Source organism: Phyllopteryx taeniolatus, chromosome 1, assembly GCF_024500385.1.
Source record: "Phyllopteryx taeniolatus isolate TA_2022b chromosome 1, UOR_Ptae_1.2, whole genome shotgun sequence".
NCBI lineage: Eukaryota > Metazoa > Chordata > Actinopteri > Syngnathiformes > Syngnathidae > Phyllopteryx > Phyllopteryx taeniolatus.
Genome location: NC_084502.1, coordinates 50,094,976 through 50,120,522, shown reverse-complemented (window position 1 = coordinate 50,120,522; position 25,547 = coordinate 50,094,976). Strand labels below are relative to the sequence as shown.

Sequence of the window (25,547 nt, the reverse complement as noted above, 5' to 3'; positions counted from 1 at the left end):
GCCTTGAGGCCTGAAATCAGGTCATCCGAATTTCTCAAGCTTATCTACGTCACTAGTGAAGATCTCTGCCTACCTCTCCTCTCCTGAGCCAGCGCTGTCAACATAACAAACACGTGCGCTCTCACAAGTGGGTCTTCTACACGGAGGCAACCAATCAGAGGAAAGGTCTTAGCCAAATATGGACAAAGCGGATACAAAACTGGGTCAAACAGAAGTAGCTGTCAGATGGGCCTTTTCTGGACAAGCGTATGACAAAACCAAGGTGTTTTTTTTTTTTAAATGAATTTGACACTTTTATACTGTCCATGTTAAAGAGTGTCTCTATGGAGGTCTAAATAGTCAAAATATGGGACCTTTAACCTTCTTTTTTAATTTATCAGTAATCTGATCTTTAATGAGACACTTGAGCTTGCTTGTCTTTCATAAGCATGAATAGTTCTGGGGTCAGTGTGGAAAAAGCTGTTCTCCACATTCAGCCTGTTCCTCTGGTTGGTTCTAATGTGTGTCAGAGCTGAGAAGGTCACCTCACACATAAGTAGAACCAAAAGGCAAAAGTTCAGTCAGTGCATGTTTTCCAGGTTCCGGATACTCCTCCACATCACACCAAAACTCAGTCAATGTCTTCCCAGCATATACCATTTTCAGCCCCCAGTCAAACGATAAGTTGCAGGAAGGTTGTTGCCGCCCTCAATCACAGTAAATGGGTACCTCCCCCAATCCAGTCTTTCTGACTTTTCTTCAATGTCCTGATAATACTAGCTGAAATCAGTGCAGAATTTGAACAGATGTACTTGCACCTTTTTGACCACTGGACCCCTGGCACTATCAGTGGTGGCAAGATGGGCATCAAGTAGTGGGAAAGGGCTCACGTCTCCCTCATCACATTTCCTCTCCCATAGTTTGAGCTTTTTTGTGACTCTTAACTTTGTCAGACAGTTTCAGGATGTGTGACCCTGCAGTGATAGGTTGAGTTCATTAAATTTGGTAAACACATCAGAGAGATATGCCAGATGCACCACCCACTTGGCATCCTCAAACACCACAGCAAGAGGATGCAGATGGTTTGTCAAAAACACAAAAACTTCACTACGAAGTTCATGAAGTCTCTGTCACGTTTTCCCATGAGACAGCCAGCGGACATCTGTGCTTCTAGCTGTTTGTGGTCTGTGCTGCTCTCATGACAGAGTTTCAAACAGTCTGTGATTCAATGGCCGGGATTGGATGCCATTTACTGCATCATCTTTGCAGCATTATCCATAACAGTTGATGAATCATACAATGCATCCATTCAATGTCAGGATTTACCTTTTTTACGTGTTCAAACAGTGCCCTCACACTTCCCGTCATTGCAGCCGCGTCATCAGTACAGAAGTGGCTGCAGGTTTTCCACTGCAGATCATGTTCTTTGAAAAAGCTGTCTATAACCTGGAGCACTTCTTCCCTGGTTCTCTTTCTTGGCCGCCTTTTGCAAACTAAAATATGCTTGTTTATGTCTTACACATCTTTGTCACGAACGTCGGCCAGGAGCTGAGCATTTCCACTCACATCTGTCATTTCATCCAGCTGCAAAGCGAACTGACTGGCTTGTTTTATTTTGTTCACCACTTTTCCAATAATATTAATCGACATGTCATCGATCCAATGGGGCACTGTGTTGTTCGACAGGGAAACTTTCTTTAGTGCTTCGGCTGCTTTCTTGTCAATCATAATTTCAGCTATAACAGTCGCTTTAAGGAGAATGAGCTCGTCAACGCTGCAAAAGAAATACTGAGGCTGCGGTGGGTCCACAGTGAATCCATATCAAATATAGTTTTCAGTGTACTGCCTTGGTTTGGGTAGTGTTTCTTGGCAGGTTCCTCTGAACTCTCTCCTGAATCCAGAGCAACTGGATGTTCCATCCATCCATCCATTTGCTTCCGCTTATCCAAGGTTGGGCCGTGGGGGCAGCAGCTTAAGCAGGAAGGCCCATACTTCCCTCTCCGCAGCCAATTCTTCCAGCGCTTCCGAGGGGATCCCGAGGCGTTCCCAGGCCAGCCGAGAAACGTAGCCTCTCCAGCGTGTCCTGGGTCGTACCTGGGGGCTCCTTCCGGTGGGACGTCCCTGGAACACCTGCCTGTCGATCTCCCGCTCCATTCTTCCTTCACTTGTGCATAAGACCCCGAGATACTTGAATTCCTCCACTTGGGGCAGGACTCTTCTCTGACCCAGAGAGGGCACTCCACCCTTTTCTGACTGAGGACTGTGGCCTCAGATTTGGTGCTGATTTTCATCCCAGCTGCTTCGCACTCAGTTGCGAACCCAGCAGGGCTTCAAATCACCACGAAAGACGGTAATAAAAAAGGCTTTTCCTCTATCAAAGAACCCACTGCTTTCCTGAAATCCACATCCGCTTTATAATTCTACTTACACGGCTGGGCGGCCTTTGGTCGGGCTAAATAGCTAACGGCTAGCGTCAGTACCGTTGTTATCACAGACCTTTTGACGGCCCGCCTCGCTGCAAAAATATGAGTTTTGACGTGTTAATGTCCCATTTTCAGACTTGTGTTTGACTATGGTTGTTATAAGATGCCTTTGGGACGTTCCGCTTTCCTTCCATTTGTACAAATGCAGCTGGACCAGTGAGACTGATTTTGTGTGTCAATTTGGAGTAAGTTTTATTATTTGTTTAAATGACAACAATGCCAAGAAGTGAAAAGAGGGTTACATTTAGTCTTGCGGGACCAAAGAAGGTATGGGAGTGGCTGAGTTGGTAGGTATGCATAAAAACTGGAAGCTATACAGATGTGTGCTGCTTCTGTTGTTAATTTTTTTTTCTGCCTGTTTTTTTTCCCTCCTCCCTCCCACTTCCATACCCATTCCCACAGGGCATTGTCGCTTTTCAGCCGCCTACAAGTAGGTGACTAATGTCTAAAACATTCACACCACAAAACTAGGGCTGCAAGTTTGTGTCATGGAACATCAAGGGTGTGGATAACAGCGTGGGACAAAGTGTTTTCACACACCGTTTAAAAGGGATGTTTATTTGATCCAACAAACTCACCTTAAGAGTTCTGAGGTTGCTCACCTTAAGAGATCCTGGATGGGTCACGTGTTCCATTCAAAATTCTCCGCCCGGCTTTATTATTGGCAAAAATACATAATTTGATCCTACAAAATCCGAATGGCTGCTTCATCGCCGTTTCAGGCAAGCTGTATGATATTCCAGTCATCCTGGTGAGCGTCTATGCTCCCGTGTGGGATGCTGACCAATTTATTTCCCACCTTTTCTTTTCTCTTCCTGACATAGATTCCCATTACCCGATCGTAGGCGGTGATTTTAACCTCATCCAGGATCCTGTTTTGGATAGGTCCTTTCCTAATTCCTTCATCTAATTCCGCCAACACACTGAAAGCATTTGCTGACAAACTTGGCCTAAGTCATCCTTGGAGGTTCCGCCATCCATCCAAGAAAGTTTTTTCATTCTGTGCTATTCAGACTACTGCCATGAAATCTTGCCGTATCTCTGGCAGACAGTGGCAACACTACACGACATGTATTCCGATACCACCCATCCTTTATCTTGTCAAATCAAGCACTGTCGGAGAGGCGCAACCGGAGAACATATCACTGGTCAATACGACCGGATACACTCATTACCATGGCGATGACAACAATAATGTGCCGCACCACTGTATTGTGTCGGGGGGGAAAAAGAACAAAATGAGGGAAAATGTGGTCATCACCGGTGCTCGGGAGAGGGCGTTCATTCAAGGATTGCTTGAGGTATGTTCACATACTTTTAATATGATACAGCTCGCAAGCAGGCAACAAAACGATATGTAACCTAGCAAGCTAGTGCTAGTGTAGTATATTTCAATAGTGCTGAAACCAGACTTCCTTTGGGAGGGTCAAAGGGTGGGAGACCTGTATTCACTCAAACTATCTTTTCTTTGTACGTCTAAATCCAAGGACATCCTTTAATCAGTTATATGGATAGTGGGGTTTCCGGCTAGTCCTTGACCGAAACCTGGCTGGTATTTACAACTGGGGTCAGGTCATCAGAGAGGACTGGTTTTCATTATCGCAACCAAGGGCCCCAGGGAGGGGGGAAATTGACAGAGTAAAGAGACACCCGCAGGGGAGTGCAAGTCCAAATATGGTCATGAGGAACGACCCTCTCACGGGTGCCCCAAGGAGGGGCTAATTCCACGCCCAGAGAATTAAACCTTGATAAACTGAGATCCAGGGGGGTTTCGGGGGCTTTTTCGTCGTTCTGGCAATGTAGCAGCTGCTATGACACTAAGGCTTGTTCAATAAATCGAATTAGCCCAAACGCCAAGTGTCTCGAAGTCTTCATTCACCCCATGCCAGACGGAAGTCTGAGTTCTCCCGGGAGATCAATGACTCGGAAGCACAGGTGCAAGAAATTAACTACACTAGCACTAACGGTTATATGTAAACATGCCGGCATTCTGTCGAATCGTGCTCTAAAACGTCAGTAAACATTGGTTCGTGCGCATGAATAAATGTTGACAACGGCAAGCATGAGAGGTGATGCGCCGGTCAAAATTCGCAATCCTGTTGGTCGACGTCAAGGTGCGCTGTCGGAGAGTTGTCGTTGATATGTCACACTACACTGAAGATATAAAAAAAAATCAAGCATGCTAGACTTTTCATTTTGCTGTCATAGGTCTATCGTTGGGCCAAATCGTTGCTCATGGATTATGTCACACTAAAAGAAATTTTGTCGTTCCAGGAAATCGGCTGCGATAGTTAATCAGGCCAATATTGGGGCTAAAATCCCGTATTCTGATGTAGGCAAAAACGCTAGTGAGTATCACAGTATAGTGATCTCTGATCACGCTCCCACTTCGGTTGGAAAAAAAATTCCTTTTTTTTTTTTTTTTTTTTTATTGTCCCCCAAAAAATTCCAAACTACATTGTTCCAAATACCCAATGCTAATTTTCTTACTTTCTAATGAATGACTAACATTTTAAACCTTTTTTTTTTCTTTCAGAAGAAATAATTACATTTTTTCAGATAAATGACACCCCCAATATTTCGAAAGGCACTTTATGGGAGGCATCCAAAGTGTACTTGAGGGGGCAAGCAATTTCGTTTTCCGCTGGGCTAAGAAAAGCAGGGACGGGTAGCATGATCTGGCTATCTAGAACTGATACACAATCTGTCATTGCCCCTACACCCGCTCTTTATGACAAACGCCTTAAAGGGCTAGGCTGAATACGAGCTTCTCTCAACAGCAAGGGTGGGGGCAAACCTGCTAAAGACCAAGCAACATTACTTTGAAACGGGAGACAAAGCTGGAAGACTTCTTGCTCATCAGGCCAGAACTACAGCTCTCTGGCGACAAAGTCCTAGAATAAAATCGTCGTCAGGTGCAGTAGTTCGACCCTGTTGTTGATTGATACTTTTAGAGTTTTATTCAAACCTGTACAACCCAGAAATTTGGGAGAGCCACAAACCCCTGGAGAGACTTACTTACCCTAAGGTTAACAGAGACTTGGCTGACAGAATCATGATATCGGAAGTATGAGAGGCAGTTGGACAGCTACAGACTAGCAAATCGCAGGGCCTTGATGGGTTTATGATAGAATTCTATAAAACCTACTCAGATCTGGTAATTCCACTTCTGGTAAATGCCTATAACGGAGCTTTTTCCACCGGTAACTTCCCAACTTTGTCTGAGGCCAATATCTCCCTTTTGTTAAAAAAAAGATAAAAATCCTCTTGATTGGAGCAACTGTAGGCCCATGAGCTTGTTAAATGTAGACCAAAAAATTCTCGCTAAGGTCTTAGCCATACGTCTGGAACAAGCCTTGCCCGCCCAAATTGCAGCAGGCCAGACGGGTTCATGGCAGGACGGAACTCCTCATTTAATACCAGATGACTTCTTATTATTATTGGTTTCCCTAATCCGGACATGTCTGAGGTTGTTATTTCGTTGGATGCAGAGAAAGTGTTTGATAGGGCCGAGTGGAAATATTTGTTCTACATCTTATCAAATTTCAGTTTGAGTTCTGATTTTATTGTGTGGATTGAACTGCTTTATAAATCTCTGACTACGCAAATTCTCACTAATGGGGTGAGGTTGCCCTCTTTCGCTCTTCATTGCAGAACTAGACAGGGGCACCCCTATATCCCCTCCTTTTCTCCCTGGGTATAGAACCTGGCTATTTGGCGACTGGGTGGGGGTAGAGTTGAGGGCATCACAAGGAATGGAATCAGTCAAAAGCTGTCACTTTACGCGGATGATTTGTTACAATATCTATTGAACCCATTCTCTACTGTTCCTGTTTTTACTGATATTTTGACTCAGTTTGGTGGATATTCTGGCTATAAATAAAATTTTACTAAGAGTGAACTTCTTCTATAGACGCTCTCGTACAGTGCAGACGCTTTTCTGCTTGCTCAGAACTCATCGTTACAAGGCAGACGGTTTCTGTCTAATAGACAAGGGGTTAAGTTATTTGCCGCCAACATTTTTTACTGTGGACGTCATTCAGCGGTCCTAAAGGAAAAGATTGGCCTTGTTAACACAGCTGAAGGACAAAAAGGGCAGGAGTCTTGAGTTGTTTCCAAACAATCGGAGAAACAACAGATAAGGTGACACGAGGCGCAGATGGATTCATCAGCGTCACCCAAACAACTGGAGGAACGAATGAGGAATGAGTTGAGGCAGGATTTGGAATCTCTTAAATAAATGTGTAGGCTTGTTTTGATGCAATCGATCGGTGAACTGCACCTTGTTGAGACCATCAACCTCCGTTAAGTAATTCATTTCCGCCAATATTCACGGATTTTGTGAGCGGTTTCTTGGGATGATTGCGTCGCTCACCTTTGAAAAACATTTTTGGAAGATGACATAACACAGGCGTTAGCGTTTATAAAGTTTTCGTATCATCGGTGATATGTTACCGCGGACCTTGGTGGGGACTGCTGGTTGTCATCACGTCGAACACGTGGCATTACGCCGCCAGTTGTGTGAAATCTAGACTGGTGTAGCTGAGGAGAAGGAACAGAAAAGATTGACTGTATATACGCAAGCCTAAGTCATTTGTCTGGGCTTTTTTCTGAAGGTTTAACATCTGTTTTTTGCCCCTATAAGGAGTGGAATTTTCTGGCACCTTCCACCCTACCCCCTACTCAGAGTATAAGATAGTCAGCACCCCTTTGTTTAGGCAGACACATGGTTGCACCATTCCTGAAACTATCTGTCTCCAACGTGTTATTACTTCATGCCAATAAAAGACAGACAACTGTCCATTTGGTCTCCTGGAACTTCATTGGCTTTTCCTCACATAAAATAACTCACAATTGGTTGGTATAAATATTTTTGGCTCCCCAACTTTAACCGTTTTCATGTGAGAGACTGGTGCAATGGTATATGATTGCTTGGCTGTGACGAGGATGTCTCGCGGCCGCTGCGCCCTAATAAATTAGCGATTTTTCTCAGCGTATTAAATTAGCGATTAAACATCATTTTGCTATAGCTCTTGTTTTCATGTCAGAGTGCAAAGCAACGGTATGATTGCTTGGGTTCATGAGCCTTGCAAGGATGTTTAGCAATCGCCGCCGTGTTTGTATATTTTAACTGACGTGAGTGCATATGAAGAGGGAAGTCCTTGACGTCCATATAATCTAAAATATTACCTGGATTGTTGTAATATTTTCAGATGTTGAAGCTGTCATGAGTAGAGATGTCCACGTACATTTTGGTGATGATTGGTGACAGTTTTGGGACATTAAGCCATGGACAGCATATGACAGCAATATAAGGTTGAACAAAGCGGAATTTGGAAACTCCTACAAGCTGTCTTTTTTTTTCTGAAAAGTTGTCATTTTTGAGGTGAGCAGATTCCACCCAACAGCTACAATATATAAAATATGACTAAATACTGCCATGTTGTAGTGTAGTACAGTATATTCCTTTGTCCACACCGGCTATGCACTGTCTCCACTCCCCAGTCCATCCATCCATCCATCCATTTTCCTCCGCTTATCTGAGGTCGGGTGGCAGGGGAAGTAGCTTTAGCAGGAAGGCCCACTTCATCCAGCTCTTCCGAGCGGATCCCAGGCGTTCCCAGGCCAGCCGAGAGACATAGACTTTCCAGCGTGTCCTGGGTCGTCCCCGGAGTAATTCCCGGACATCTCACCAGGGAGGCGTCCAGGATGCATCCTAATCAGATGCCCCAGCCACCTCATGTGGCTCATCTCAATGCGGAGGAGCAGCGGCTCTACTCTGAGCCCCTCCCGGATGACAGAGCTTCACACCCTCTCTCTAAGGGAGAGCCCGGACACCCTGCGGAGGAAGCTCATTGAGGCCGCTTGTATCCGGGATCTTGTTCTTTCGGTAACGACGCACAGCTCGTGACCATAGGTGAGAGTAGGAACGTAGATCAACCGGTAAATTGAGAGCTTCGCCTTTCGGCTTAGCTGCTCCTTCAGCACAACGGACCGATACAAAGTCCGCATCACTGCAGACGCTGCATCGCTCCACCTGTCGATCTCCCGTTCCATTCTCCCCTCACTCGTGAACAAGACCCCAAGATACTTGAACTCCTCAACTTGGGGTAAGATCTCATCCCTGATCTGTAGAGGGCACTCCACCCTTTTCCGACTGAGGACCATGGTCTCAGATTTGGAGGTGCTGATTCTCATCCCAGCCGCTTCACAGTCTGCTGGGAACTGCTCCAGTGAGAGTTGGAGGTCATGGCTTGATGAAGGCAACAGAACCACATCATCTGCAAAAAGCAGAGATGCAATAGTGACGCCACCCAACTGTACCCCCTCTATGGCTCAGCTCCGCCCAGAAATTCTGACCATAATAGTTATGAACAGAATTGGTGACAAAGGGCAGCCTTGGCGGAGTCCAACACTCACCGGAAACGAGTCCGACTTACTGCCAGCAATGCGGACCAAACTCTGACACTGGGCGTACAGGAACCGAACAGCCCGTATCAGGGGGTTCGGTACCCCATACTCCCGAAGCATCCCCCACAGAACTCCCCGAGCGACATTGTCGAACGCCTTCTCCAAGTCCACAAAACACATGTAGACTGGTTGGGCGAACTCCCATGCACCCTTGAGGACCCTGGTGTAGAGCTGGTCCACTGTTCCACGACCAGGACGAAGACCACACTGCTCCTCCTCCTCCCATCCTCACTATACACAGTGTTGATTGTGCACTGCTTCCCCTTCCTGAGATGCCGGATGGTGCACCAGAATTTCCTCGAAGCCGTCCGGAAGTCTTTCTCTATGGCCTCATCGACCACCAAAGCTGCATTCCGCTTGGCCAGCCGGTACCCATCTGCTGCCTCAGGAATCCCACAGGACAAAATGGGCCGATAGGACTCCTTCTTCAGCTTGACTGCATCCCTCACCGCTGGCGTCCACCAACAGGTTCGGGGATTGCCGCCACGACAGGCACCTACTACCTTACGGCCACAGGTCCGGTCGGCCGCCTCTGCAATGGAGGCGCAAAACACGGTCCTTGGTCCATGGTCCTTTCGGACTCAATGTCCCCTGGGACATGGGTGAAGTTCTGCCGGAGGTGGGAGTTGAACCTCCTTCTGACGGGGGATTCTGTCAGACTTTCCCAGCAGACCCTCACAATACGTTTGGGCCTGCCAGGTCGGACCGGCATCTTCCCCCACCAACAGCGCCAATTCACCACCAAGTGGTGATCAGTTGACAGCTCTGCCTTTCTCTTCACCCGAGTGTCCAAGACATGCGGCCACAAGTCCGATGACACGACCACAAAGTTGATCATCGAACTGCGACCTAGCGTGTCCTGGTGCCAAGTGCACATGTAGACACCCTTATACTTGAACATGGTGTTCGTTATGGACAATCCGTGGTGAGCAGAGAAGTGACCCACGTTACCCTTTCCGGCTGTGCCTGGCTGGGCCCCATGGGTGCAGGCGCTCGCCTTTGAGCCCCACCTCCAGGCCTAGCTACAGAGGTGCATGTTTTTTGGGATGTGGGAGGAAGAAAACCCACGCAGGCACGGGGAGAACATGCAAACTCCACACAGGCGGGGGTAGGGATTGAACCCGGGTCCTCAGAACTGTGAGGCTGATGCTCTAACCAGTCGGCCACCGTGCCGCCTATTCCACCCAACAGCGATAATATATAAAATATGACTAATTACTGCCACTTTATAGTATAGTCCATTCTTTTTTCCACACTGGCTATGTAGTGAATTTGGTCTCCACTTCTGCCAGTGATGTCACACAAAGACGGGGATTGGGTGGGGTCGGGGTCGATTTTCATGTCAAAGGTGTGTTCGTTATTTACCAGTTTCCCCAAAATTGATTTATATTATTGGCCATGACTGTCAGTTTCATTTTCTGTCAGTTTCTTTTTCTTGAGCAAAAAAACACATAAAATCAACTTGTTACGGAAATATGGACCATTAAGACACCATGTCTCCTTTAAGGTTAACTGAATGTACATGTTTTGTCTTGTTTTTAACAATTGTTGGGACGAGATAGATTAATACTGACCGGTTAACATATTTTTACTTGTGTGATAACACTGATTGATGAAGATTTTTTTTTAGCTGATTTAGGAACATTTTGACGTGCTGAGTCCAAATGTTACATTGCTTTTGCTCAGTCAGGTCAACCTTTTGAACTATGGCCACGTTTTTGTTTACATGTACACGTAATTTTGCTTTAGAGGTTCAAATAAACGGAGCTCTGAATTTTGAACAATGACGTAACATTCAATTTACCAGTACTTACTTTTATCAATTCTACTATTCAATTTATGGTAAGCAAAGTTTGTAACGTTTGATTAATGAATTAACAACTTGAATTAACAAATTAAAAACCAGACCTGAACAAGAGAAACAGATATCATTTACGGATTTAGCAATTCAAAATTGTCCTAAATCAGTTGAAAAAATAGAAGACTTATATATATATATATATATTTTTTTTTTTATAATCCAGTGTAATTAATAATGTTACAAAGTAACTTAAACAATAATAAACATTTTATGATGAGACATTTTGAACATTGAAAAGAATTATAAACAGAATCAAGCCAAACGTTGAACTTCGTGGTACCACTGTGTACTCAGTCTTCTGTCCGCTAGAGGCCACTTTCCGATGTCTCGCAGCTCAGTGTCACATGACATCCACAGGTCTTCGGTCAATGTTCTCCGAGCTGAGCAGTGTCTCTAAGGAGCAGCAGGTGGCGCTCTCTGAACTCTTCAGCAGAGTTTCCTTCCTGCAGAATTTCCTGATGATGGAGGCACACAGTGTCACTTCTTGTTTGTACAATGCTGCCGCCCTCTGTGCCTCCTTCCTTCTCACCTCCAGCCAGCGGTCCTCCAGAGCCAGGTTGGTGTTTTTATAGTCATATTGCCAACTAGTGGCCTGGCATGCATATGCTCTTGTACATGGTGGCAGGTTGGCGTTGATGGGTCTGGTGTGTTTGAACTTCTATTTGGAGAGGAAGATCTACCAATTTGTGACAACGTCTGATCATCCTGAACACAAACACATGGTGAGTGTGTCTCCTGATGTGTGCCCATGCGTGTGTAACCAGCGATTTGCGTGTGCAGGAGATGGTGAGTGTTTATGTCGCAGTGTTGAGGAGGTGCATGATGGTCATCGCAGTGCTGCTTCTGCTCTGGGTGTGTGCGCACTACACGGACCCCAGCCAGCAAAGTCTTCTGGTCCTGCAGCAGCTCCAAGATACACAATGTCGCCTGCAGGAGGCGCTGCAGCAAGCAGGTCAGTCTGTGAACTACACAGTGGTCCCCAACCAATAAACATATCAACAACATAACATAAAAGAGGCCTCGCGACGCCACTACGCCACGGCACTAGTAAACAACAGTGGCCAATTCAGGAACTAACAGACTTTGTCAACGGCATTTTAAGTAACAACTGGAAACTATTTTTGGACACGTACTGTCCAGACGGTCCGTGACTTCCGATATCCGTTAAATTGAGGTTCCATTGTATATATTAAAAAGAATTAGTTCCCTAAGTATATTTTTAAACATTCTAACAGTATTGTATTTGGGGGTCACTGTTGGTGTTAGGCCTGTCACGATATTTTTTTTATGACGATATATTTTCCGTTTTTTTTCCTGCCTCTGAAATCATAAAAAATAAGGCGAGAACATGAGTTTCAAGACTACTGTATGTCGTTGGTCCGCTGAAGACGAGACCTTCACCAGTCAGTCAAATACATGTTAGTGTTCACTGTAGTCAACTGCTGGCTGAATAACTTGTGCCACTGAGGTTACGCTTAACTCATTCACTGCCAGCAGTTTCCTGAGCAGGGAACCCCTAGACTGCCAGGCATTTTCAAGCAATTTCACTCATTTTTCAAGCCCCACAGAACATTGTGTACTATGACTATGTAAACACCAAAACCACCAAAAGAAAGATCAGACTCTCTTCTTTCATCAGAAAAAAAGTTTGTCTCTAGCTTATACTGTTCTTTAGTAATCAGCAGTCAAATATAGGCCAGTTTCAGCCAAATCTGTTTCTGAAGGGGAAAAAAAACTGAAAAAACAGCCTTTTTGTGAAAGCAGACAAGCAGAACAATGACTTGGAATATTTTTTTTCTTTTATGAAAATCTCAAACATCTGAACATAAAACAACACTGATAAAGTAATTTTGACAGAAAAATATTTTATTTACAAGTATAACTATGTACAGAATTTACATTAGACAAAAATGCATGAACAAATGGGGCTCCCACACTTGCACTTTCTTCCTCCTAATTCTCCTCTACCGTTTGCTCAATAGTCCAGGTTTTTATTACCTTGCGCATAAAATCTAGCAAAATTTTATCCACATCTGGATTTTATTCTTTGATGGTGGTGATTGGGATTTTGTGTGGTTGTCATTGTCCTACTTCTGCTCGAAGCACAACCTGTGCAGTTTAGAAATATAACTATTACTATAAAAATACATTGTTGAATTTGCTGTACTGGGATGTGGAGAAAAAAAGTTTGTTTGCACTGCGTACTGGAATAGGAGTCGAACGTCTGCTGGATGCATAACCTGTAAGTTTTAAAAAATACATACGATTACGAGAGGATACTTATTGACGTGTTTCGCAAAGGTATATATATATATAAAAAAAAAAAAAAGACTTTTCATCGTGGCACAGTGGGCGACTGGTTAGAGCGTCAGCATCACAGTTCTGAGGACATGGGTTCAATCCCCGGCCCCGCCTGTGTGGAGTTCGCATGTTCTCCCCGTGGCTGCGTGGGTTTTCTCCGGGCACTCCGGTTTCCTCCCACATCCCAAAAACATGCATTAATTGGAGACTCTAAAATTTGCCCGTAGGTGTGACTGTGGGTGCGAATGGTTGTTTGTTTGTATGTGCCCTGCGATTGGCTGGCAACCAGTTCAGGGTGTACCCCGCCTCCTGCCCGATGACAGCTGGGATAGGCTCCAGCACGCCCGCGACCCTAGTGAGGAGAAGCGGCTCAGAAAATGGATGGATGGATGGATGGATGGATGGACTTTTCTTTGTCGCAATCCTAAAAGACGTTCAACTCGCGGGTGTTGAATTACTGAGTTGGAAATGGAAAATTCAAATCAGTACTGGCAACAGATGCGACATTGTAATGTGAACTAGTGGGACGAAATGATGTTTATGTAACAAGGATTGAAGGAGGGTGTTTGCTCGCTAAATGTAATTAACGCAAGTTGCAAACGAGTTACCTTCGTCTCCCCTCCGGATGAAGCTCAGCTGCTTCCAGGCAGAGGGAATTCACTCATCGCGATTCTGGATCCCATTTACTCAAATCCTGGTCGGCAGACGATCAGTTGGCAAGCGTTCGAGAGCATCTCCTCATATGGTCCGGCATTTTCAGTGATATCTAAGCTAAAAAGGGAGCAGCTCGGAACGTCATCCTTTATTCCCTCGCATGATCTAAGGCGTCATTCCTGTCGGTTGCAGGAATATTTTTCCTGTCTTGGCGCAATAAATTTCTAATACCGAAAGCTTTTTTATTTATTTTTTTTAAAGATATTTTTCATTTCGTCTGCTCTCTTTTCCGCCATCATGCTTGCCTCTTCTCATTGTCTTCTTTGTCCTCTTCAATTTGAGGGTGGGACATTCACATCAAGGCATTGTTGCCTTCTACAGGGTGCCATGCCTCATTGCAGTTATCCAGAGGCTTGACGATCATACATAAACTGTACAAGATCCTCCCCGACCCATCCCCGTTAAAAAAATGCCATTGACGTCTTTAGATGGCATTGACAGGGAATAGCTTGATTCTGAATGACTTCTTTGAACGGCATTAGCAGAGAATGAGTTAATAAACAGTTAACTTTCCCGTGTTTGTATTAATTGGGGACTAACACAACAACTCAAAGAGAGGCGCTGACATTTTAAAAGACTCCGCCGTGGTGAAGTGAGCTGTTTAGCTCTTTAGCTCGTGGGTTAGCGAACATAATAAACAGTTAACTTCCCCATGTGTGTTAATTGGGGACTCAGACAACTGACCGAAGCACTGCCTTTTTAAATGATGTTGCCGCTGTTTAGCTCTTGAATTAATTAGCTCGTGGGTAAGCTTGCTAGCTCATGGGCTAACCTGTTAGCTCACGAGTTAGCGAACATAGTAAACAGTTAACTTTCCCGTGTGTGTGTTAATTGGGGACCAACACACACACAATAACTTGGAGCAAAGCGCTGTCGTTTTACGCAACATTGTAACTCACTCACTCGTGCGCTAGCTTGTTAGCTCCCGGGCTAGCGAAACTGTTAACTTTCCCTTAAATGTCTCTGCTTTGTGAATCTACGCACTGCATGAGGACCAAGGCTGTGGAGGACTGGATGGAACTGATACGGGCAAGAGTGTACCGGTCCGCCGGCATTTCATCAGAACCATTAGTAGCTAATGACACAGCCATCCAACTCTTTGTCGGCTCACTGTGTGAGCCGCATGCTGACTCACCACAACAACAATTTATCGAGTCCAGAAAATCGTGTCCATTTTATTTATCAAACGATAAGTCGATATCGTAATTATCCTGACAGGCCTAGTTGGTGTGTTTGCTATTCTTGGCAGAATATAAAACACACACAATCACCCACATGAAAATAATTTTGCTGTTGTTTGTGTTTGCACTTTAAAGTTTGTTTTTGTCTGGTTCCACTTTTTTTTTCGCAGCAGGGTGATAAAGATTTGTGGTCACGTTTGTTGTATTTCCACCAATGTAGTTTAGCATTGTGTGACCATCTATCCATCCATATTCTTCCGCTTAGCCAAGGTCGGGTCGCGGGGGCAGTAGCTTTAGCAGGGACGCCCAGACTTCCTTCTCCCCAGCCACTTCATCTAGCTCTTCCGGCGGGATCCCGAGACGTTTTGAGGCCAGCCGGAAGACATAGTCTCTCCAGCTTGTCCTGGGTCGTCCCCGGGGTCTCCTCCCGGGTGGGAAGTACACCTCACCAGGTAGCGCCCAGGTGCCTTCCTAATCAGATGCCTGAGCCACGTCATCTGGCTTCTACAATGCGGAGCTCCTCTCTCGGGTGACCCAGTTTCTCACCCTATCTCTAAGGGAGAGCCCGGACACCCTACAGAGAAACTCATTTCGGCTGCTTGTATCCGGCATCTTGTTCTTTCGGTCACGACCCACAGCTCGTGACCATTGGTGAGGGTAGGAACATAGATCAACCGATAAATTGAGAGCCTCGCCTTTCGGCTTAGCTCCTTCTTCATCACAATACCGATACAAAGTCTGCAATCGATCTCTCGTTCTATTCTTCCCTCACTCGTGAACAAGACCCCAAGATAATTGAACTCCTCCACATGGGGCAGGATCTCATCCCCAACCTGGTTAGGGCACACCACCCTTTTCCGACTGAAGGCCATGGTCTCAGATTTGGAGGTGGTGATTTTCATCCCAGCCGCTTCACACTCTGCTGCGAACTGCTACAGTGTGCATTGGAGATCACGGCTTGATGAAGCCATCAGAACCACATCATCTGCAAAAAACAGAGATGCAATACTGAGGCCACCAAACCGGACCTCCTCTATGGCTCAGCTGCACCTAGAAATTCTGTACATAAAAGTAATGAACAGAATTGGTGACAAAGGGCAGCCATGGCGGAGTCTAACCCTCACCGGAAATGAGTCCGACTTACAGCCGGCAATGTGCCCCAAACTCTGACTCCGGTCATACAGGGACCGAACAGCCCGTATCAGTGGGTTTGGTGCCCCATACTCCTAAAGCACCCCCCACAGGACTCCTCGAGGGACACGGTCGAACGCTATCTCCAAGTCCACAAAACACATGTAGACTGGTTGGGTGAACTCCCAAGTACCCTCAAGGACCCTGCCGAGGGTGTAGAGCTGGTCCACTGTTCCACGGCCAGGACGAAAACCACACTGCTCTTCCTGAATCTGAGATTTGACTTCCCGGTGGACCCTGCTCTCCAGCACGCCTGAATAGACCTTACCAGGGAGGCTGAGGGGTGTGATCCCCCTATAGTTGGAACACATGCTCCGGTCCCCGTTCTTAAAAAGGGGGACCAGCACCCCAGTCTGCCAATCCAGAGGCACTGTCCCCGATGTCCCCGCGATGTTGCAGAGGCGTGTCAACCAGCACAGCCCTATTACATCCAGAGCCTTTAGGAACTCCAGGCGAATTTCATCCACCCCCAGGGCCTTGCCACCAAGGAGCTTTTTAACCACCACGGTGACCTTAACCCCAGAGATAGGATAGCCTTCCTCATGGGAAAGCGTGTCGGTGGAATTTAGGAGGTCTTCAACGTATTCTCCCCACCGACTCACAACGTCCCGAGTCGAGGTCAGCAGCGCCCCATCCTCACTATACACCGTGTTGATGGTGCACTGCTTCCCCCTCCTGAGACGCAGGATGGTGTACCAGAATTTGCAGTTTAGTGGACCTATGCTCCACAATGAGCAGTCGAACGCAGATCCTTACCGTCAGAAGTAAATATAAAATTGTATCTTGTTTGATACAGTGGTCTCAGTTCGGTACGCCACTATATTGAATGCTATGATACAGAGGAGTGTATTGTTGCACCCCTGATGTATACATATACATGGTTGTTCTTTTGTGAGCCAGACATCCAGAAAGTAAAGTATTTGTGTCCACAGAAAGTTTTGGGCGATGGAAGAAGACCGATGACCGTCAACTCGAAGTGAAGGTGAGAAGTGGCCACAGGTCAAAAGTGTGTAAAAACCCAACAGGAAGTGAAGCATGGCTGTTGGTTTTAGGGAAGACGAAAAGAGACAAAGAAAGACATAAGTAAAGAAGAAGAGAGCAACACGTCGGTGTCTCCAAGCACGGAGACCTCTGACCGCTCATACCTGTCAATCATTGGTCAGTTTAAAAACACCCACTTGATAATTTAGAAACCCTCTTTTGTTAGTGGGCTGAGCCACAACCAAGGTGTGTGTGTGCGTATGTGTGCATACAGGTTGGAGTTCTGATCATCCGCTGGTCACAACGGTGACAGACACCTCAGTGGAGCCTGTCATTACTCATGATTCCTCAGTGACTCCAGGCCGACGTCCTCGCCGGCGCTGTGCCTTTTCCTTCTCCTCCCCTCTAATGTACAACATCCTGGTGGAGGACAAGCAGTGTGACCAAGTCCAACCTCGTTACAACCTCAGGAGCAGAAGATCTCAGGACCTCTGAGTTGAACTTTATTTTGTATTCTTCACATCATTTTTTTAATCATCAAATTCAATAAACCTGATTATAATTCTAAACTTTTTTAAAAACTTTTTAAAAAACATTTCACCCAAGGCACTACGAGAGGAGATGACCCAATGAACCGAACCGCACCGAACAATGCATGCACAAACAGCAATAATAGGTAATAACTCTGCTTGGTACTGCCTGGGATATTCCCACATGAGCATTGTTTATCCATACTGCCTGGGTGTACCCCGCCTCTCAGCTAAAGTCAGCTGGGTTAGGTTATAGCATACCCACAACCTTTGTGAGGATAAGCGGTAGAGTGAATGGATGGATATTTTCTCTGCTTTGTGGAAACGATTAGAACGGATATATATATATATATATATATATATATATATATATATTAGAAATGTCTGTAATAATAGTTTAAACTGTAAATGTCCCACAAACAATAATCCTAAAACACTCTTCTTCTAATCCTAAAACACTATCATTTCAAAATTCTTACATTGCCCTTAAAAAAAAACATATCTTACAGAGGATTCGATTTCGAAGGCGTCGCGCATTTAAGTTATTGCCTCTATGTTGGTATTAAGTGAATTAAGCAGTGATCAGACGAGCCCACAGCTGCACGAAGTATGGCACGGTGTGCCTTACTTAGCGTAGTATAGCAGTGGTGTAAAATGTTATTTTCCCTGGTAGGACAGTCGATGTGCTGCTTGTATTTAGGGAGTTCGTGGTTGAGTTTAGCTTTGTTAGAATCCCCAAGACTAATGATGGGTGAATGTGGGTGTTTTTTTTCAAATTCGTTTACTTGTTCAGCGAGGATTAGCAGTGCAGCATTCGTGTTAGCTTGAAGAGGAATGTAAACACCGGCAAGAATGAAAGATGTGAACTCACGAGGCGAGTAATGGCTTACAGTTAAAAACAGCGACTCTAAATTCCGGCTGCAGTGTGTGCTGAGCTCCGTCACGTCGGTACACCATTTCTCGTTGATATAGAAGCATATCCGGCCACCTTTTGTTTTCCCCGATAACTCCATGACGCGGTCTGCCCAATGTAAATGGAAACCCAGAAGCATTACGGCGCCATCAGGGACGCGTTCACTAAGTCATGTCTCCGTAAAGCACAGGGCAGCGTGCAAGTCCTCAAGGGTGGGTAGCGGGGTACCACTTTGGGGGCAATCACTTTGATATGCGTCCTCTTTAAACTGGCGAAGTTGCTTAAGTTTGGCAGTGAACCACGGTTTGTTGTTATTGAAAGTGCGAAATGAATTTGTTGGTACACAAACCTCTTCACAGAAACTGATATAGGATGTGACAGTGTCCGTACATTCATCCAGACTGCCAGCTGAATTTTCAAAGACACTCCAGTCTGTGCAGTCTAAACAGCTTTGAAGTTTTATCTTTGCTTCGTTGGTCCACTTTTTCACTGTTTTCACCGTACGCGTCACGCATTTAAGTTCTTTCCTGTATGTTGGTATTAAGTGAAATACGCAGTGATCAGACGAGCCCAGGGCTGCACGAGGTATGGCACGGTTTGCGTTATTTAGCGTAGTATAGCAGTGATCTAATATGTTACTTTCCCTGGTAGGACAGTTGATGTGCAGCTTGTATTTAGGGAGTTCGTGGTTGAGTTTAGCTTTGTTAAAGTCCCCGAGAATAATGAGGGGTGAGTCTGGGTGGTTTTTTTTTTCAATTTTGTTTACTTGTTCAGCGAGCGTTAGCAATGCGGCGTTCATTTTAGCTTGAGGCGGAATGTAAACACCGGCGAGAATGAAAGATGAGAACTCACGCGGCGAGTAGAATGGCTTACAGTTCAAAAACAGCGACTCTAAATACGGGCTGCATTGTGTGCTGAGCGCCGTCACGTCAGTACACCATTTTTCGTTGATATAGAAGCATATCCTGCCGCCTTTTGTTTTCCCCGATAACTCCAGGACACCATTTGCCCGGTGTAGATGGAAGCATTACGGCGCCATCGGGGACAGCCTGACAAAGCCAAGTTTCCGTAAAGTACAGGGCGGCGGAACGTCCGAAGTCTTTACTGGTCTTTGTCAACATATGAAGCTCGGCCATTTTGTTGGGTAGGGAGTGTGATTCACGAGGTGGATCGACGGTAACGCCAATCCATATCCTCTCTTGAGGAGCTTCACTTGGATGCCGGAGCGCTTCCCCCTTCGTCTCCATGTGCCATAGACCACAGCCCCCCGCGTAATGTCTCCTAAGACGAACAAAAAACACAAAATCATAGAAAATAGTAGAGAGCACGTAACCGAGGCGACCGCACGGGTAGGCGCCATCTTGAATTTGACTTCATCAGGCAGAAATGAACTAAGTTCAGTTCGCATTCGCCCACAATATGAACTAGTTCATAAATTTTCATTTATTGAACTCGTTCACGTACAACACTGTCAAATTTTATTCATAAATTCATTTACTGCCAGCCCTCCAAGTTAAAACCTGTACAGACCCACAGTGAAACTGTGTCACTGTCTTCAAATTCCTTAAAAGCCCCTTAAACATGTTAATGTTTGACTTTTAATTCATGAAGTCCCAAAGTCACTTCTCCAACACATCCTGGTGCAGTCGTGATTCTATTTATCCAACATTTCTGCATTGAAAAACACCGACCGATAGCAGGGTGGCTGACTTTCTGTCTGGGGCCACCACATAGCTCGATACAGACCAAAAAAAGAGCTTGCTGTTCTACACAAGATGCCTGGCTAAGCAAAGTGGACACACTGGAGTGAGTTATGGAACAACAAGAAAATACACATTGAAGAATACATTAAACCAGGGCTGTCAAACTCAAATCGCACAGGGGGCCAAAACTCAAAGCACACTAGGTCACGGGCCGAACAGGATAAAGATTTATTGAGCAGACTAAAACTTTTTGAACATGAATATGTATTGAAACAGTTGGGATGCAACATTATTGAAAAAATAAATCAACTTTAACTTAAATGACTTAAAATAAGTTGTTCTGCATAAAAATATCTTGTCAGAATTATACATTCGAAATAGGCATGTGCACTTTGCACAATAAAAAAAAAAAATGTTTAAAAAAAAAAAAAAAAAAAAAGGTGCCTTGGAGTAAAACTAAAAATGAAAACTTGAAATTTCCATATGCAATTTTGTCTGAGGTGGATACTTATTTTATTTTCATTGATGTTTGGGGTAAGGTTATTTGCTGTTGAGACTCTCAGGATTGATCGCAAGTGTTCATCTGTGAAACGAGTCCTGTGTGATGTTTTTTTCATCTTCGTCACAGAGAACAGTTGCTCGCACACATACTGTATGTGCTTCAAAATAAAGACAGCGTTTGAGCTATATTCAAACGGAGCTGGGGCATTGCTTCAGGTATGAAGTGAGTGAATTGTGCAGGCCCCACGGTGTCGGACTTTGCCTTTAGTGTCCCATTATGCTGCAGTTGTATCAGCTCCATTAGAATCTGTAGTTTATTTGTATTGCCTTTAATCACAATCTCAAAAGGGCTTCACAGGCCCACAGTTGGCAATGATTGACGATATCGCCTAACCTTAACCACCCAATCGGGCAAGGAAAAACTCAAAACGCCATTTGGGAAAAAAGAAACCTTGAGAAGTAACCGCAGATGGGGGAGATCCTCCTTCCAGGATGACCAGGCTCCAATAGATGTAGAGTGGGCAACATCTATCACATAATCTGGTGCTGTACAATGTTAATTATGATGGCAAGATCCTATACAACAGACCTGTCAAGCTCCTGGCGCGCGGGCTGGATGTCAGCATGAAATTGGCCTGCACAACGGCAAGAGCCAAAGGTGCACATAATTCCACGAGCAGCATCTTGATACAAATTGCTGGCCGCACGCTTACACAACATGCATATACACTTTTGTCTAATACATCCCATTACAAATACACACCCAGTTCTTCTTATAGACATAGTTGCATTACACTTAGTCACACTGACACAACAGCCACATAAAATATCAACTGATGGTACGTTGGGAAATTCACTCCGGGCGCGCTCTCCGCACCCCGGAACGTTCGGAAACCGGGGCGTTGTTGGAGTGTGCCGTTCGATACAAGCAAAACTGACACATTCAATATGGCAGCTGGACTGACGTATCCCTGCCAATAGCCAACATGTTCATTAGTAAAGTTATAGAAAATGGAACGCGCTCTGTCTCGAGTACCGCAATCTCGGGGCGCGGTAGGAGCGTCGTACTGAATTTCCGAACGTACCCAGAGACCGAAGCAAAGCTAGAATTGGTCTGAGACTGCACAACGTCACGACAGGCAGCAGTCTTTGGCTTACAAAAGACTAGGACTATGAACTGAAACCGAGCAAAGAAAAGTCGCGGCACGGGTTTAGCCTACTGACCATTCAAACCTCTATTACCCGGTTCTTTTATTCTGGTCGAGGTGATTCTTCAATGATTAGGCCGGATGAAAGGTCTTCGAAAATACTGAGTCAAACAATAAGGTTGTTCTGCTCAGTTTTCCCCCCCATCTTGGACCCTCCACATCCTGGTCACCACCTCATCCAGCTTCTTCCCTCAGGTAGGCACTATCAAACCATCCATCCATCCATCCATCCATTTTCTGAGCCGCTTCTCCTCACTAGGGTCGCGGGCGTGCTGGAGCCTATCCCAGCTATCATCGGGCAGGAGGCGGGGTACACCCTGAACTGGTTGCCAGCCAATCGCAGGGCACATACAAACAAAAAACCATTGGCACTCACATTCACACCTACGGGCAATTTAGAGTTTTCAATTAACGTGCATGTTTTTGGGATGTGGGAGGAAACCGGAGTGCCCGGAGAAAACCCACGCAGGCACGGGGAGAACATGCAAACTCCACACAGGCGGGGCCAGGGATTGAACCCCGCTCCTCAGAACTGTGAGGCTGACGCTCTAACCAGTCGTCCACCGTGCCAATCACTATCAAACAATGCAAACTAAAATAAGCAGACATTCCAACAGCTTCTTCCCTCTTGCCATTAAATACTTAAGCAGTTAACTTAAAATTCAATTGCAACATGCTGCCAATTTTGTCTTGAGTTCGTTGTCTTTGTCGGGCCAATTATACATTACCCGTGCACTCACTGTAGTAGTCTCGCCACGCTACACTATTTGCATATCTGTTGTTGACCTCTCCGCCCTTCGCACAATGGTCCTTACACTGGACTATTGTTCTATTAGTCATTTCAAACTGCTCTAATTGCTCGAGGACTCTGAATCTATTTGCACAATTGTCAAAAAACAATAATTGTACCGGCATTACCACATTACTGGTAACCTTTTATTGCTCAGTGACTGTTTTTTATGTCTTTTATGTCTCAAAAGTATTCTGTCAATTGACTGTCTGTTGTCGTACTAGAGCGGCTGCAACTACTGGAGACATGTACATTGGTTGCACATGATTAAAATGTGTTAAAATGAATTTTTTTTAGGAGGGGTAAATTATGTAATTTTAACACATTTTAATCATGTGCAACCCATGTACACGTTCAAATTAAGTAAAGTCAAAGGACTCTTTTTATCAGTCTGCACAGGTGCAGCAGCAGCCAGTTGTTGGAGCGTAATTGCGTCGGAGACCCTGGGGATGCCGGAGGAGACGGGGACGTGGACGAATCCCCGGAACTACGACTGCACATAAAAAGTCCTTTGAATTTACTTAATTTGAACATGTACATCGGTTGCACATGATTAACACGTGTTGAAATGACATAATTTACCCCTCTTCTCCTGAAACAATAAACTAAAATTAAAATAAAATTCAGTGTGCGTGTCCACTCCTGTGTATTAAAATAATAAATTGAGTCATCAAAAAGGACTCAAAGTTGTTGATATCCTTTATGCTTCTATTTGAATTCAAGATTTATTACATATACCATACATACATTGACGCATGTATCTCACAGGGCTGAGTGGAGGTTACTGTATGAACACATTTGTTATGAATTCTAAAAATACACATGTGAGAGCAGTGTCACCCATGATCGCAACTACTGTCCTTGAAAGGGGTGAGGCCCTCTGCGCGGGTTCTTCTGCCTTTTTTTGTCCACACTTTTGCGGTGGGCAGCTGTTCTCCGCTTCATATCCACCTTAATGTCTGACCAGTCCCAGTCTCACCTCTTTCGCGTGCTGCTAACGCCGGAGGCCAGCGTGCCAAGAGGATTTTCTTGCACACCTCCACTTCATCGAGCAACTTCACATTCAGAAAAATTATTTTTCTTCATTACCTTGTTCATTGTCCTTTTTTCCTGATCATGCAGAGATCGGGATCTCAGGTGCAGGGTTCATTTAAATATGATTTACATATTTAAATGTCGGCGTGGATAGGGAGGAGTCGGCTACTACAACATGTGCGCTCATTTCCACCTAGGTCTTATCGCGGTCTCGGACTGGCCGGACTCTGGATTTTCTGTTGAGACCGGTCGTGACCAGCACTGATATGCTGTTCTTGAATTGCATTGTTATAAGAAGCATTTGGTAAAACAACAAAACTAGCTTAACTCTCGCATTTCATTTTTAAATACTTTCAAAGAATTGGATTTAAAAAAAATTGGATTTTTGAATGTTGCGCTTTGAAAGAGTTGCAGGCAGTGTTTTGGCTGTCAAATGCATTAAAAAAAAAATACAATTCAATCTTCACCTTATCGCGGTGGAGGGATTTGTGTGTCAGAAGGAGTTTCAACTCCCACCTCCGACAGAACTTTGCTCATGTTCCGGGGGAGGCGGGGGACATCCAGTCCGAGTGGACCATGTTTTGCGCCGACCGGAGCTGTGGCCGTAAGGTGGTCGGTGCCTGTCGTGGTGGCAATCCCCGAACCCGTTGGTGGCATCGGGCCTTTTTGGCCTGTGGGACTCCTGAGGCAGCTGATGGGTACCGGCTGGCCAAGCGGAATGCAGCTTTGGTGGTCGCTGAAGCAAAAACTCGGGCATGGGAGGAGTTCGGTGAGGCCATGGAGAAAGACTTCCGGACGGCTTCGAGGAAATTCTGGTCCACCATCCGGCGTCTCAGGAGGGGGAAGCAGTGCACCATCAACACTGTGTATTGTGGGGATGGGGCGTTGCTGACCTCGACTCGGGACGTTGTGAGCCGGTGGGGAGAATCCTTCGAAGACCTCCTCAATTCCACCGACACGCCTTCCCATGAGAGAAGTCTGGGTTCTCTGAGGCGGGCTCTCCTATCTCTGGGGTTGAGGTCAACGAGGTGGTTAAAAAGCTCCTCGGTGGCAAGGCCCCGGGGGTGGATGAGATTCGCCCGGAGTTCCTCAAGGCTCTGGATGTTGTAGGGCTGTCCTGGTTGACACGCCTCTGCAACATCACGTGGACATCAGGGACAGTGCCTCTGGATTGGCAGACTGGGGTGGTGGTCCCCCTTTTTGTTGGTGTGTTCCAACTACAGGGGGAATCACACTCCTCAGCCTCCCTGGTAAGGTCTATTCAGGGGTGCTGGAGAGGAGGGTCCGTCGGGAAGTTGAATCTCAGATTCAGGAGCAGTGTGGTTTTCGTCTTGGCCATGGAACAGTGGACCATCTCTACACCCTTGGCAGGGTCCTCGAGGGTGCATGGGAGTTCGCCCAACCAGTCTACATGTGTTTTGTGGACTTGGAGAAGGCGTTCGACCGTGTCCCTTGGGGGGTCCTGTGAGGGGTGCTTCGGGAGTATGGGGTACCGAACCCCCTGATACGGGCTGTTCGGTCCCCGTACGACCAGAGTCAGAGTTTAGTCCGCATATGCGGCAGTAAGTCGGACTCATTTCCAGTGCGGGTTGGACTCCGCCAAGGCTGCCCTTTGTCACAGATTCTGTTCATAACTTTTATGGACAGAATTTCTAGGCGCAGCCAAGGCGTAGAGGGGGTCCGTTTTGGTTGCCTCAGTATTGCA

General features: G+C 45.7%; 2 protein-coding genes across 4 annotated transcripts in view; one reads left to right on the top strand and one right to left on the bottom strand.

Annotated features, from left to right (window-relative positions):
• LOC133465136 (proline-rich protein 36-like) overlaps positions 1-17,739 on the top strand; it is a 77,614-nt gene extending 59,875 nt beyond the window's left edge. For 2 of the 3 annotated variants that reach the window (XM_061747633.1, XM_061747623.1), the window contains exons 4-9: positions 11,152-11,350; positions 11,420-11,516; positions 11,575-11,746; positions 17,114-17,163; positions 17,234-17,339; positions 17,437-17,738. In XM_061747633.1, the coding sequence (XP_061603617.1) occupies positions 11,152-11,350; positions 11,420-11,516; positions 11,575-11,746; positions 17,114-17,163; positions 17,234-17,339; positions 17,437-17,657 (845 nt within the window). In that variant the 3' untranslated portion in view covers positions 17,658-17,738. Of the gene's footprint in view, positions 1-11,151; positions 11,351-11,419; positions 11,517-11,574; positions 11,747-17,113; positions 17,164-17,233; positions 17,340-17,436 lie in introns of all 3 variants that reach the window. The other variant, XM_061747613.1, reaches the window with a different exon arrangement.
• The window catches only part of fignl2 (fidgetin like 2), a 543,953-nt gene that overhangs the window by 51,893 nt on the left and 466,513 nt on the right, over positions 1-25,547 (bottom strand). The gene's annotated exons all lie outside the window — the stretch shown is intronic.